Source organism: Lathamus discolor, chromosome 5 (assembly GCF_037157495.1).
Source record: "Lathamus discolor isolate bLatDis1 chromosome 5, bLatDis1.hap1, whole genome shotgun sequence".
NCBI classification, from domain to species: Eukaryota; Metazoa; Chordata; class Aves; order Psittaciformes; family Psittacidae; genus Lathamus; species Lathamus discolor.
The window spans coordinates 12370096-12385659 of record NC_088888.1 but is presented as its reverse complement, the minus strand read 5'-3'; the positions used below and the strand labels follow the sequence as shown (position 1 = coordinate 12385659).

Sequence of the window (15564 nt, the reverse complement as noted above, 5' to 3'; positions counted from 1 at the left end):
TGTCAAGTCACAGGACCTACTAACCTTTTATATCTCGGGTCAACTTAAAAAAAGACAGCCAAAGATAAAAACTCTAAATATAATCCCAAACAACATTACAAATGCATTTGCTCCTTAGAAGCCATCTGGAAAATCAACAGTATTGTTCACATTCTGTAGCAGCCTCTATCTTCTTGTAATGTGCTATTACAATGCCAACTCTTAACGTTACTGCATTTCATTTCTAAACTTCTCTTCCCTCAAGAAAGCCTAACTCGCATAAACACATTGATGGTGAGAAGTATTTCAAGTTTGAAATTAGTATTCAAGATAAGAAGTTTCTGCAGAAACTCACCTATTTTAGGACTGTTACAGGCTATTTTATCAGTTAAGTATGTTTAAAAAAGTTTTAGCATTCAGTACACCAAATATTAGCCTCAATACTTTTGGGCTTCCTATCTCACATTCTAAAAAAAGAATTAAAAAAATTGAGATTAGTATGATGTTTGAGATAACATGCAAGCTGCTTAAAGTCAACAAAAAAAGAAAACGAGAGCTACAGACAACCAACTCCATAGTGAAAGATTACATCACTACAATTAGTCCAACTATACAGCTCTGAAAGAGTTCAAGTGTGCCTCTTACCACAATTGCATGCGGAGAATGCACTAAGGCCTTAAGTTCATTCAGGTCGTTCTCAGCCTGTAGAGATCGGCATAAGAAAAAAAAATAAATGTAAGGAGAGTGGATTTTGAATTCTCTCACAGATACTATAAATTTAAACAGTGGTTAATACAGTCCTATAAGCCCTACGTTACCTTATCCCATTCTCCTTCCATGACATGATTGCGGAATTTGGTAGCAGAAGGATGTTCTAAACGACATCCTGACTCTTGCATGAGGAGATCAACAGTCTGGCTGCAGGAGAGATACAGTGTAAAAAAACCTGACCAGTTTTACCCTCACAAATACACCGCCTGCTATGATAACAGTTAACCATATTTAAAAGCAGCTTTAATAAAGTAAGAATACTATGACCAGATTCAGATGCTTGTCCAAAAAGTTGCCTGAGACATGTAAACAGCTACCTATATCTAAAGCAAATCATCAATGAGCTTGAAAGCTTCACTGAAGTACCATAAAGTGACTTACCAGCCACCAAAAACAGCCATCCCTGCACAGAAGATAAACTTCATGAAGGAAAATAAAGACTAGAAAGCTGTTAGCTACACTCTACTACCCCCTGCCTCCCTCCCTCCCCCCTATAAAAGAACATGGAACGCTACTACATCTGCAACAGGCCTAACTTTTCCTTCTTCACTGCAGATTAAAAGACTGGCTCCTTAAAATAAAATAAACAAAGTCATGAACCTGTAGCCCTCCCCCTTTACACTAAAAATAGCTTATTTACTGTAGTGTCGTCTATGAACAGTCACGAGTTGTCTGCTGCTGTAAACTTGCTTCTTGTGTCAGAGGCAATTTATTTTATGTGCTAAGTTCTTTATTATTGACCTATTCCACAGTGTTTTGGAGACTTCTTTTGTGGTAACTACATGAAGACTTAAGAGGACTTCTCTAACCTCCTCCCAAAATTATGACGTGTTGGCTTTAGCTTTACTCACAAAGCGAGTGTTGTGATTAAATTCTTAAGACTTCCCCTACTCCACTGGGAAATTATTTTTCCTATTCTGATTTTAAGGAAGGGCCAACACCACTCTTTTCTAATCTACAGATAAGATTATTATCAAAAACATGTGTCCAGTGCAAACCTTCAGAGGCCTTCGCCATTTACGAAGGGGTGAAGGTTTTCAGAGCGAAACCAAACATCTTATTTAAGTGGCAGTTTAGTTTATGCTCTCTTCCTTGGAACTGTCAAGCCGAATATTTGAGCTTATCTGTAACTAGCCGTCCCTCCCCCGTCCCCCCCAAGCTCGGACTCCATTATGTTTACCAGATAACTTCTCCCCTACTAACACATTTGTATTGATCAACCCTTATCGGTGTGCAACTCGACTTCCATATTGCCATCCCTGGCAGAGCAAGCTCCCGGCCTGTCCCTTCGCGGACACTGAGCTAACCGCCAACAGGCTTGGAAAACACATCTCTGGCTCCATGTTGGGCTTTTTTTGCGTGCGGGCCTGCCCCACCGCTCCGCCTCGCACCCAGGCGCTGCTCTCTCCTTGGGGACTACCAGCCTGCGACGGGCCAGGTTTTGCCACTAATCCCCATGCGGAGGTCCCTTCCTCTTCCCTCGCCCCAGCTCCCCGCTGCGGGCAGCCCATCCTCCGGGGGGACCATCAGCCTCCTGCGGCCCCCTCCCCGCGGACGGAGGAGGAGGACGGCGGGGCGTCTGTACGGGGCCTCCCCCGACCCCACAGAGCCCTTCTGTCAGGACACCAGGCTGGGGCAGGGAGGGAGGGAGCACCCCCTCCCTTCCCCAGGCCGCCCTCCCCCTTGCCCACCGCGGCCTCGTCGCCTCCGAGGCCGCGGGCACTTACTTGAGGCCCAGGCTGTGGAGGTGCTGCCCGATCAGCCGGATCACGTCCTCGTCAGACTGCGAGAGCCGCTTCTTCTTCTTCAGGGCGCTGCCGCCGCCGCCCCCCAGCTCTGCGGAGGCCGGGCCGGGGACCCCGGCGGCGGGCACCCCGTTGTTGACGCTGAGGCCGCCGGGGCTGCCGCCGCCGCTGTTAGCTGAGGGCAGCAGCCCGTTGGCGTGAGCCAGCTGGTCGCTGGCAGCCGTGCCTGCCGAGGCCTCGCCGTTCTGGGCGCTCAGGCAGCCCAGCTCCGGGCCCACCGGCCCTTGCGACGGCTGCTGCTGCTGTTGTTGGCCCCCTCCTGCCCCGTTGGCCTGCATGGCGCTGCTGACGCCGCTGCCGCTGCTACTGCCTCTGAGCGGGGCGGCGGCGGGGGCGAGCCCGGCGGGGAGCGAGAGGGACTGGGACGAGGTGAGGCCTGCTCTGCCCGCGGAAGCCCCGGGCTCTCCTGCTCCCTCCACCGCCGCCGCCGGGGAGGCCCGGGCTTTCTTCCGCGGGGGCGGGGAGGCTCCGCCGGTGTCCGAGTCGGAGGAGGAGGAAGCGGAGGCCAGAGTTTCCTCACCGAGAGCGGCCGTGGTGGGAAGCCGGGAGGGCGAGGAGGGGGAGGCGGGGGGGGAGGGGGAAGGGGGGTGAGGGGAGGCGGAGCGGAGCCCTATGCCCCCCGGGGGTCCCGGAGGCAGCGCCGCCGCCCGCTCGGGGCTCCCTCTGGCGATGGCGGCGGCCGCCGCTGCCCTGAGCCCCCGGCCGGCAGCCCCAGGCACCCGGCCCGCTCCGCTTGCTGCCCGCCGGGTTTGTCTCCTCTTAGCCCAGCTGCAGCCTAATGGAGTCCGGGCCGGGACGTCACAGGAAATTCCTATACTGCCCCCTACACACACTTCCGCCGCCCGAGGCGGGGGGTGGGGTATGGGCCCTATAGGTGCCGGGGGGCGCGACGGGGCAGGCCTCAGGGCCGCCGCAGGGGCCTCACGGATCGCCCCCGTCGCGCCCGGCCGGCCTGCGAGGTAGGGGTCCACCGGCTCCCATGGGGGCCACAGGCGTCCTGCCTGAGGGGGTCCCTCAGTCCTGGGTCATGAGCTCGGTGCTGGAGATGTGTGAAGGCGTGTGGTGGGAGCACATGATGTGTGGTGAGCGCCCACCGCCCGGACAGGGCTCGGTGGGACTGGTCGGTGACCGGGTGGAGCAGGGTGACAGTAATTTCCTGAGGCAATCTGGGTTTTGTTCTTTTAAGAAAAGGAGAAATGTCCAGTGAAGTTGCATCCTGTCGTTGCCCAGGTTGGTTATTGGAAGGGTTCAGACACACTGCTGTTGTCTTCTGTAGTCTCTGCGTGCATTGGCATGGAAGCAGGAGGTGAAGGGTGATTTTGATCTTCTAGGGATGTTGAGGGTTGGGGTACACTTATCAGGACATGATGTCAGAAAACATTGGGTGTTTTGGGCGTCCCAGTCTCTGCCCCAAGGTATCTCCCTCCTGTTCTCTTCTGTGTGATGGAGGGCACACGCAAACACTCAGATCTCTGGTCAAAAGTCACAAGTGAGTGAAGTCTTGGCCTTTCAAAATAGGGTTATTGTGCGTTACTTGGTTTAGAGCCTAGAATTTTCATGTTTGGTATTCACAAGCTTTTTTCCAGAACCCAAAGGGAAATAACAAAACTTTATTTTTTCTTAATGAAAGCTGCGATTAACATGTAATCATCCTCCGCTTGACAAGCTGAGGTGTTAGGAACACTGAATGTTGACCAACTTACGTTGAACGGTTCGGACAGACAACAGTGCTTTCGTTCGAGTGGAACTTGGGAGAAGTTCTACTGGGAAATCACGGGCCCAAGACCAGTGGAGGAGTCTGTGAAGAGACAATCATGAAAGGAATGAAACCAGAGAAAGATGAGACCCCATCAAGGCCTAGCCGGTGGAAGTAGATACTGTACTTTGGCCCTGTGAAGAGGCCACAGAAGGTATTTGACTGTTAACAGCTGAAGCACTCTTACACTAGAGGGAAAGTTGGGAAGAACTTTGTTGCTGAGCACTGCCCAGCTTTGGCTGTAGGGTTAAATTCAACACTGGCCTTCCAAAGAGAGGACTATGTTGATTTCGTGTTCCTTAGCTCACCAACTGTTGCTGGGGAATACAATGTGTTTTAGCCTTCACCACTGCCATATCTTCTGTTGCCTCTGTCGCTCTGTCTTTTCAGCATTCTTAAGTAGTTCTTCCTCAGTCCTCCCTCTCCCCAGGTGGCCATTACTGAATTTATGATTCAAAAATTTGGGTAAAGATGAGAGGTACAGTACAAAGAGTGCCATAGACCCTGTGAAGGCACCTGAAAGTGAACTCTAAAGAGCAAGACCAGGTTTTGGGGAAGGTGAAGTTGGCCATTGTTCTTTCCTGCCCTGTGCATCCGTGTTCCTTCCTGCCATACATTTGTGCCACTGCCATGCTCTCCACCACCCTGAGAGCCTGGCATTCCCTTGTCAGATGCTGCTTTTGTTACCTGCATGTAGTCTACAGGTCCCATGCACCTAGTCCTGTCTTAATGACCCTATGGAGAATATATCTGTGATAAAAGTATGAAAGAAGTGCAAAGTCCCTTCCCTGTAGCTGGACAACATCGTATGGGCAAGTGGCTTTATATACCATTCTGTGATAGAAAAGGGTCTCACAGGGATGTTGTTTCCCCCATTCATTTCAATTAAATATTCTCAGGGAGTAGGAGTAGTGTTCGGAGCTGAAAAGAACCTGAAAGATGACTTTTAAGAGGTACATATTGCTGCATTAACTGCAGTGCAAATTCTTCCCCCCACCCTCCCATCGCTTTCTTTGGGAGAGGAGATATCCCAGCAGAAGCACAAAAGGCTGGAGGAAGAAGCTTGATATTGCTGGGATGGTACAAGCCCCAGCTCTTGTGCTCCTCCTTTCCTCCTTTGTCACCTATGGCTTTTCCTAGTCACCAGGAGGGGGTCTTGAGTCAGGTCTGTGGCTAGCAGACCTTCCTCCCTATGCTGCAGCAGGGAATAAGAGAATCTGGAAAGGGGCAGTGGCATCATGCTTTGGTGGTCTTTCATTAGCTGAGCCCTGATTTGGATCCTAATTCTATTCCACATCCTTATGAGAGGAGATTTAATGACAATCCAAATAAGCTTGCAGCTTTTTGAGCAATGAGGTGAAACAACTGGTAAATACAAAGCACATCTCACTTGTGACAGAGGACTTAAACAGAAGTACACATTCATCATGTTTGAAGTTTCTTGAAAGTAGAGAATAAATGGAAGGGTTCTGCAATAAAAATTGACAAACTTACAAATGCCCTTAAGAGGAGTTTTAAAGACAAACCTAGGCAACTTTAAACACAGTGATCGTAGTATCAGCCATGTTACTGAAGTAGAGAGGTAATATGTAAGTATGCAGAATGTGTACAATTCTGACTAGATTGTAATTCAAACAACTTCCTGTTGCATAGGCCCATACCTTTAATAGAGAAATGTTGCAGGAACACTTATTGGTTCTGGTGGAAGTTTAGAAGACAGAAGAGACCAATCACTGCATATCAAAAACAACCAAGTGTGGAATATGTTGAACAAGTGGTATCTTTATATGTAAAAATCTGTCTCGGGACAGTGTAGACTAAATAGAAATGCTTGAAAAGCAAGAAACGCTTCCCTTCTCTAGGTCTGGAAAGTTAAAAAACAAAACCACCCTTGAATTTATCATTTGTGTGCCGACTAGGACTAATCAAACTTTGGCTGGTTTGCTTGTTTTTTATTTTGTTTTAGAGGACGATGGGACAGAAAGTCCAGATCTGCATAATAGGAAGGAACTCTTTCATTAAGGGGCTGGGGTTTTTTATGATAGCCATGTGAGGCTGCTGTGGCAGAGCTGAAATATTAGAAAATATTAGAGATGGATTAGTAGTCAAAGCTGCATGATGAAGGTAGTGAATGATTTGATTCCCTCCTATCAGGCGTATGTATGTATATTTTTACTTTCCAGATCCTTTCCAAATTTGTGGTTATTGGAAACAAACCAACTAATAACAAAGAACAAAGGAAGAAAGAATAATTTAGAACAATGGTATTTTCCACAGTACCAACTAAATAAGTGCTTGAACAGGCATCTGTACATGCTTTCAACTTTCAAAAGGTGGAATACGGATGAAAAACAGCAACCCTCCTTAAACAGCATTTCTAGAAAACGTTCAGCAGATAGAGGATTTGTGAGTAAATTACACTGGGCTGCAATTCCATCGCCTTATGCAGAGGATTTCAGTAAGGGGATGGAATATGAAAAGCCAAAGCTTGACTGGAGTTGCAGCTGAAAGAGAATGTGAAGAGTTACAAAAAGGGTTTCTCCAGGTACACTGACAGCAAAAGGAAGGCAAGGGAAAATGTGGGCCTGCTGCAGAATTGGGTGATTGTCCTGGTGATAAGGAAAAGGCCAAGATATTCAGGGTCCCCTTTACCTTGCTCTTTACTGGGAAAAAGACTTGCACATCTCCCAAGCTTCTGTGTGTGGCAGGTAGTAGACTTTTTGGGGAAGGGGGACTGCCCACAGATGAGGATGAAGTTGGACCCCGCTAAATCAAACTGGTCATGTACAAGTCCTGGACCAGATGGCATGCATTTGAGTGTTGAGGGAGCTGGTCAGTGTTACTGTGTGTTCACTCCCTGTGACATTTGAAAGGCATTTAGAAAACTGCCCATGATTGAAAAAACACAAATGTTAGGCCTTTAAGTTCAGTATGCCTGATCCAATGTCACTGACTTTGGGCTTAGTGAACAAGGGGAAATCACAGTATGCCATTTAAGTTTGACTTTTTTAGGGCTTTTGGTAGGGTCTTCCTCAGTAACCTTATAACTGGGGAGATGTGGATGGGGTGGGCAGACTTATGTGTGTGAAAAAACAGCTGTACCACCAGGCTTGAAGGGTAGTGCCTCATTGGTTTGAAAGTCTGACTGATGCCCAGTTAGGAGGGATCAGGGAGTGATACTGAAGCAAGTCCTGTTTGATATGTTCATCATAAATTCAAATCAAATCATCATCAGCAAATTTTCAGCTATCTCCACACCAGATTGGGGAGATCAGTTGTTGTACTGGAGGCCACAGCTGCCATTCAGAGTAGCCTTGGCAAGCTGCAAGAATAGGCCAGCAAGAGCTTTGTGATGATCAACAGAGACAAGTGCAAAGTCCTGAACATGGGACAGGCTATCCTCATACAGTGCTGCAGGCTGACTGCCAACTGGCTTGGGAGTAGCCCAGCAGAAAAGGGCCTGGCCATCCTAGTGGTCAAAAGAAATTCAGCATGGGAGTTCAACACCTACAGAGCTATATTATCAATATACCCAGCAGGCATGTGCTGTGAAGGTGTTTGAGGCTGGAGCACGTGATGTACAAGGAAAAGCTGAGGAAGTGGGTTTGGCTACACCAGGATCTAATTACAGTGTTCACCTTCTTAGGGTAAATTACAGAGAAGATGGCACAAGGCTTCTCTCTGAGATGTGCAGCAACAGGACAAGAGACAAAAGTGAGAAGTTGTACCCAGAGAAGTTCCAGTTGTGGGTAAGAAAAGTTCAAAGTGAGAGTGGCTAAGTACTAGAACACATTTCCAGAGTGGCTGTGGGCTTTCTATGCATGGAGATACAACTAGACTGGACAAGCCTTTGAGCAATCTAATTCAGCTTTGAAGATAGCCCTGTTTGGAGCAGGAGGTTGACCTGCAAAGGATCCTGACCAACTTTAACTTTGCTGTGATTATAAATACACTTCTGAGAAGAATCCCTGATGGTATGGGGGAAACAATATGGATGACTCAGTAATTGTCATGTCTTGGGGGTTACTGATACAATGTCCCAAAGCTCCAGTAGGAAGCCTTGTAGATGAGCTCATGTGGCAAGGATGAGTGCATTAGTGCTATTGTAACCTAGTTAAATATTAGGTAATCGCACTCTGTCTTATGTCGGCCAAATTCGCGTACATACACTGATGCTGACCTCTGCACTCTCCTGGGCAATCACAGCATGGTGTGGTAACAAAAATAAATGTCCGAAAATGCTGAGGATCCCATGTGGTACAGAATGTCCTGTTCCATACAGGGTGTTCCATATTATTATATGGTCAATACCATTTCTCATAGAAAGGAATATATATCTGGCATGGCTTTCCCTGTATTTCTGTTGGCATCGGTATCTTTCTGGATGTGCAGGATGCCACGTATTGGGAGAAGTCAGACTTCTCTGCATGGTCAGATAAAACATGCATGTGCCAGACTGGTGCTTACTGTGCAACTTCTCTGAGCATGTGCAGCAAGACAATATTACATATACTGTGAATCTGACATGTCAGACTTGCTTTGCATGCATGATTTGTCTGTCTGGGACTATCCTAGATATCAGCCTGCAAAATCTGGCTGTGTAGACTGTGGTATATCACTCATTTTCAAATATGTTAGGAAGTTCTGTATAGCCAGGATTTGGAAAGATGGTAGGCCATCGTGTCAGTGCTTCAAGTAGATGTTCCCACACTTAAAACAGGCAGAATTACAGCATACTTGGACTATTGGTTTGGGGTTTTTTTCTCTCCACATCTTGATAGGCATAAATGTTCACTCGAACTGTTACTAAATCCCCTTCTGGCCATTGTGTGCAGCAGGAGCTGGCAGATATTCCACAGAAAAGCCTTGCACTGATTTTGTCCCATGGGGCTTTCAAAGCCCGTTGTTTAAGAGCGTCTCCTGTAGCCTGTGTTCCTTAATATTTGTGTGTTGGTTTCATGTCCAGGTCTCAGATGGGTTATCGGTGTTTCTGTGTGAGATTAGATTTATCCTTCTATTGTTGCAGTTATTTTACTTTTCCTACTGGAGGGCCGCTCCCCTGCCTTTTACTTCTTGCTGGCTCTCAAAGCAATTGTTATTTCAGGCTTGTTGATTGTGTCTGCCAACTCCCACATAGCTCCTAGAGCCTAACCCTGAGTGGGGTAACACACTACTTTCTATTGCCTGTCCGTTGAATCAGGACCTGCCTCTCCCCAGAGGACATGTACACTAGTCCTTTCTCTCTGCTTTTTCTGTTTTCTCTAGAGGGTTATATTGCAGTGAGCTCTTACACCTGGAACTAGACTTTCAAGACCAGGCATGTAGGCTGTAGTATCTCATATCCACTCTGGAATGGGCAGAGAGGGGAAATTCTTACGTAATCACCAGCAGATTATATCTTAACATTAAACTTGTGAATAGCTCCTTGGAGCCCTGGGATTACTTAGTTGTTTTTTTTCCTTCTTAATCAGGCATATGTGGTGTTCCCGAGCTCATGTTTAAAAGCAAGTGAACTGCCAGATCATCCTTGCTTGCTTTGGACAAGAGAGTAAAGGTTAGTGTCACAAGAATGTCATTGCATTACTATTTAAGTGCCCTTTATTTTAAGGGATATCGCTAGGTGTTGTGGCAACTGTATCTTTGCATATAGCTTAGAATACAGCTTTCTGTACAAGCTTCTCCCTCCTTGTTGGCGCATAGTATTTACATCAGAAATAGGGAGACAAAATTAGAGAAAAGAGTCCTTCATGTGGCTCCATACATTTACCTAGTAAAACGTCTTCACCACTTCATCTATTTTGTAACTGTTTTCCAGTACATCAGCTTTGGCACTTACTCCCGTACTGAAGACCTCATTAAGTTTCAAATAACTGCTGTAATAAAGAACATAAGACACCACCAATAATCCAGCACAAAAGTGCTTCTGCTGCGTACTTGAAAATAGTGTTGTTCCAGAGCTACACTGCCCTGAGATGCAGGAGGGGGAAACAGAGTCTTGGCCCAACAGCATTGCACTCAAACTCTCAGGAGGACACTCATGCAAGACAGAAGTTCCTTCTGAGCTAACAGTAAGAAGTAAGATGTTAAACCCATGTGATTCCATGACCTTTAAACATTACAATTTGCAGTTTATTCAGATCCTTTTCTAAAAGCTCCTAGTGCCTTATACTTGAATATTTTTTGTCTTTGACTGGTATATTTGGGTCTTTGGAACTAAACCAACCTGATTTTTCAAGTCGAAAATGTAGTGTTCTCCTATTTTCTAAAATGCTTGTGTTTTTTGAAGAGGGTAAAATCTGTGGGATATAGGTGGACACTGACAGTTGTTTGTGGCGACTAATACACTTTATTTGAAACTTTGCCTCACAAATAATACAGGAATTTCAAATACATGCAGATTAAACCTTTATGCTTTTGTGGCTTCTCTCTTAAGGAAGACTGCCAAAAAGGTTTCTGAAGCATGGCGTGGTAGGTAGGTTTTACTGACATTCGTTTGGCTGCATTACTCATTACCAGTTTGACTAATGGGAAGGACACCCTGTATGTTGTCATTACTATTTTTATCCATCAGCACAAGATGATACATCTGTAGAATTTTTAAATTAATTCCTAGTTTTCTATAAATACTAATACCTTCTTTGTAAGCAACTCCTGTTTAATGACACTTCTTCAGAATGCCACATTTGAGAGACGTGTGTGTCCTGCTGCAAACACTCAGAGCTGGGAGGCACGGTGGGAAGTAGTTCCAGCTGGAAGGAGGAAAGGGAAGTTTTCGGGGTATAGGTCTTGTGACTCTTGGGCCTAGCTAGATTCTCATATATACAGTTCATTTGATAGTAAAGGGTAGTCGTTGCTGCTCAGTTAGTTTGGGTGCTTTAAAAATAGACACATTCAGGTATTCAACTTGTGCTGATTTATGCTTTGCCAGTGGACGCATGCCAGTCTTCTCATTTCTGAAGATTTATTCATCACGGGTTGTCAAGTTCAGTTGTCATTTTTATTTGCCATTTCTGTTTGGACAGATCAGGCTGCAAATTCTTCTTTTATATTTGTTTTAGAGGTTTTCATAGGCAGGAATACTCAGTACTCTTGTATTGTTCTGAGTGACACTGACTTGCAAATAAGTAACACTGAAACTTGGACGAGTGTTAATTAGAAATTATTATAACCTGACTTGGCACTATGGTATCTTGCCAAACTGGCTTTTTATTCTTACACGTGTCTGATTTGTGTTTGTGGCGGGAAGCTAATGATTTCATGGAATTGTTTGGCTTAATCCTGCTTTCTTTACAATGCAGAAGTTTTATGTGACGAAGAGTAAGTCACGTATCAGGATGAGGTTCACTGGATATGACCCGTGGTGATTAGCCCAAATAATATTTAGTATAGATTTCTATTTTAGTAAGTACAGGTAGATAATACATTTGGCCTGTTATTTGTTTCCTTAAATGAGATTTACATTAGTTTAAGACTGGCTACACCTATGTGATTCCCTTGGCTATTTTTTTATAATTCTTATTGGTGTGAGATCACAGTAGGGTCCTTTGAAATAAATTAGCATTTATGAAATAACATCATTAATCAACAATAACATAAGACCAAATTTGTTGTAACTTCCGATCATGTTGCTGTCCTTGTAGCTCTGCTAAAGAAGAGCAATTTAGGCCACTGTGAACAAGGATTGCTGTGTCTAGCTGGACCAGAATCTCACTTAAAAAGGTCTCCAAGTTAAAAGAGAAGTAGATCTTATCTTTACATCTGTATGTTCTACACAGACATCAAAAGGCTATTTCTTAAAGTATTTGAAGTGAGATGCGTCTAACACTTAGCCTGCTCCTCCTTCCAGCACCCACAGGGACACTGGGCTTTGGGCTGGGGTTGTGGAAGCAACAGGTCTCCCGCCTTAGGCGGCCTGCCCAGCTGCTTGCCATGCTCATTAGCTGGGGTGGGGTGCCCTGATGACACACCTTTGCAGCATCTTGTTTTGGAGTTAGTTGGTAGGAGTGCTGTGCTCAGCTGTGCAGTCATATCCTACATTTAACTACGGGTTTATATGAGTAATATGTCAGGTAGGTAAACCAAAGTTATTCAGAATATTTAGCACAGGTGATGCAAATACCAAAGCCTGTGGGACCCCGCTCCTTGGCCAGTGCTGTGTTCAGTAATTGTCGGTGTGGTTTGACATGTGGGGTTGTGAGCAGCACAGCAGCATTCTCAATATGACACATCATTCTGTCTTTTTTGCATCTCCTGTTTTGAGTAATTTTTTGTAATATGTCAGGAAGAATTCCTGGAGGTTATTTTTTCTGCTTCTGTAGGAAAGTATGTGGTAGTAGCCACAGTTCAACATTACATTACATTGCATTACTTATGCAATATTTTAAACATCCATGAACCAGTAATCGCTATAGGCCCAGGCAAAGTGAACCCTATTTTTGTAGATATTTAGTACAGGCATAAAATTAATGTCTAGCTATGCCTCAGTGAGCTTACAGTTTAGAAAAAGGAGACAAAATTGGAAGGTAGCATAAACAGAACAGTATGAGTAGAGGGGATTTCACTGTAGTTTTTTTCTTGATGTTGGTCTGAGTCTTTCAAACTATTGAAAGGAAGTTATTATTGAGAAGCGGTGGGAAGGGGAAAGGAAAGACAAATAGTGGCCCAAGAGTGTGAAGGGAAAGAGTAGAAAGAATAAATTTGAACAGAGAAGCTTTTGGTAACTGACTTAATAGAAATAATACAATAGCAAGGGGAGAAAAAGCCCATGGTCAAATCACATCAGCAGTCAGTTCAGAATTTCCAAATAGGTTGCTGATGCTTGCTGGCAGCTTTTAACTTCAGCTGGAAGAAAAGAGCCTCTTTTCTCCACAAACCAGAATTAATCTGTAACGCTTTTCTCCTCCAACTCAAGTGACTTGTGTTAAGGGAGCAGCTTTCAGACAAGGACCCTGGATCAAGTCCTGTTTGGGTACAGTGGAATATTTCCAGCTGTATTTTAAAGCACCATTCACCTCTTGTGTCTGAACTGTTAATTTGCAGTGGGGTCACTCCCAACTTACACTACTGCTAGGACATTAATGGTCTAAGTAACTGCACCTGCTATGTTAATGAAAGTGCGCATAATAGCTCTAGTAATTTAGAAAATTAGGTATTGTGTTGGGGTAGGGAGGAGGAGGAAAGGGTATAAGGGGTGAGAACTTGGTCAAAAGAAATATAGATTTCAGATCACTTGCTGTATTATTACCACAGTGTTATCAGTGCTGTCAGTATAATGCCTTCACTATTTTACTGGCTGTATTCAGCTTTGCAGTTGAATGTATTGAAGAGTGAGAGGGCTTTTTGAGTAAGGAGAGAGGGAATTGGAATAATGTTAATTACAAAAATAAATAGTCCTCCCTATTCTTTTGGTGGCAGTGTTTTAAGATTGTGAGAGCAATCTCTAATAGAAGACAGGCCATTAGACATCTCTGAATCAAAATCATAGGAAAACAGGACTGGAAGGGACTTTGAGCAATCCATTTCTTGCTCCAGTCTGCAAACATATATACCAGTATGAGTCGTGATAAATATTTGTCTAACCTGTTTTTGAAATCCTTCACAGCCTCCTCATGCAATCTATTCAAGTCCTTAACTGTGCCTACTGTTAAAAAACCATTTCTAATGCCTAATCTAAACCTTCCACCTGCAGTTTACACCCATTACTTCTTATCGTGCTATGCTGGGCATGAAGAACAGCTTAATTCTCTTCTTCTCTGCATCCATCTTTTATGTATTAGATAATGCTTACGTTCTTTTGAGTGTGCCTTTTTGGGTACATCTGGACTTGGATGAAAATAGGTTAAAGGTAAAAATAAGGCAGAAAATAAATCCATTTCTGGCTGAGACAGTCATTTTAGCCAATCGGGCAGCAAGTGTCTAAAATGGCAGAGTTGGAAAATGCTGGGCAGGGCAGGGTGATTTGCTTAAGGCGATATGGGGCCCTAAACATAGTGCAGAGAGGCTGGTGCCTGCCATGTGTTACACATCTCTTACGACAGTGCCTGTCTGGCATTTCTGTTTCAGCTGCCCATGTCTCAGCCTGTATCTCTCACCCGTCACCTGATCTGTGGCCAGGAACCATGGGTGCTTCTGTCGAGCCTCATTTTCAGGGATTAAGTTAGTTCTCTGCTTCCATTTTTAGTTCTATTTCCGAAGTCAGAGATGGGTGAGAAAAAGGGGATGGGAAAACTTGAAATGTGGCAGCAGCTACAAGTTGCCTACCTGGTGGGGACAGTTAGAACTATGCCCACACTCCTTCAGTCAACCTTCAAATGCCAAACTCCAGTATATGCCAGGAAATGCTTTCTTCCTTTCTTCATCACATCTTACAGGGCCTGGCAAAGATCCCAAAAACTCTGTTGTCCAGAATGCTCCCTAACACGAGTCCCTGACTGATTTCAGCACCTGCTCCAGACCAGTGTCCTGTAGCATGTGTACTACAGAGGCTTCCCAAGCATCCTGCAGATACTGTGGTGGCCCCAAGCACTTAGGAGCACCAGCCTGCTCGGCATGACACGCTTTGACTGTCCACTGTGTACTTCCCGTATGTCCACAGCTATGCCAGCCCTTCCTGATGGTATTTATGCAGAAGTGTGAAGTCTAAACTGAAACTTTATGGTTACATGGTTTAACTTATATAGAATATATAGTAGTACCCTGTATAATTGCAGATAATTTACTTGTTGCAACCTATGCTTTGGATCAATAGAGCAGCTTTCCAGTATTCCAGATGTAAGGTATAAATGTGGATCTGCAAACTTGAATAGGCACTGATTATACTGGGGTCACATTTTCTTTTCTGTGATGAAGACCACAAACTTACTTTGCAATTAAAACACATGACAATTCATGTTCTTCTGCTAGTTGTGTGATTCTGAGAGCTGGGACCTGAAACAGAAAGCTACAGTGTTACATACACTGCCAAAATGTTTAGGCTGTCTTTGAGTGAATGGGCTTCTTAAAAAATGGAGAGGAAATAACTGATTCTGCTGTTGCATAATTCTTGAAAGAGGGAGCCTATTGAAACTATTCCTCAAACCCATGAAGTCTGGAATTGCTGCATTCCACTCCAGCAGTGAAAATGCTTCACAAATGTGCAGTGCGACAGAATTTTACCTGTAGAATAAACTTGAAAAATAAAATTCCATTTTTGCCGTAGTTTCTAAAAGAACACTGTGTTAACTCTGATTTTCATTTTTATCGAGGAAACCATTT

General features: G+C 44.8%; 1 protein-coding gene and 1 long non-coding RNA gene across 4 annotated transcripts in view; one reads left to right on the top strand and one right to left on the bottom strand.

Annotated features, from left to right (window-relative positions):
• The window catches only part of WDR26 (WD repeat domain 26), a 33056-nt gene extending 29693 nt beyond the window's left edge, over window positions 1-3363 (bottom strand). Inside the window, exons 1-3 of the mRNA XM_065679792.1 lie at window positions 2478-3363; window positions 798-897; window positions 625-681 (exon numbers count right to left, since the gene is read on the bottom strand). Of these exons, the coding sequence (XP_065535864.1) occupies window positions 625-681; window positions 798-897; window positions 2478-2833 (513 nt within the window). The 5' untranslated portion in view covers window positions 2834-3363. The remainder of the gene's footprint in view (window positions 1-624; window positions 682-797; window positions 898-2477) is intronic.
• Window positions 3364-4036: 673 nt separating this feature from the next.
• The window catches only part of LOC136014795 (uncharacterized), a 28114-nt gene continuing 16586 nt past the window's right edge, over window positions 4037-15564 (top strand). Inside the window, exons 1-4 of one of the 3 annotated variants that reach the window (XR_010612873.1) lie at window positions 4037-4465; window positions 7958-8060; window positions 9783-9865; window positions 14752-14893. This is a non-coding gene — a long non-coding RNA (uncharacterized LOC136014795). Of the gene's footprint in view, window positions 4466-7957; window positions 8061-9782; window positions 9866-14681; window positions 14894-15564 lie in introns of all 3 variants that reach the window. The other 2 variants (XR_010612872.1, XR_010612874.1) reach the window with 2 other exon arrangements.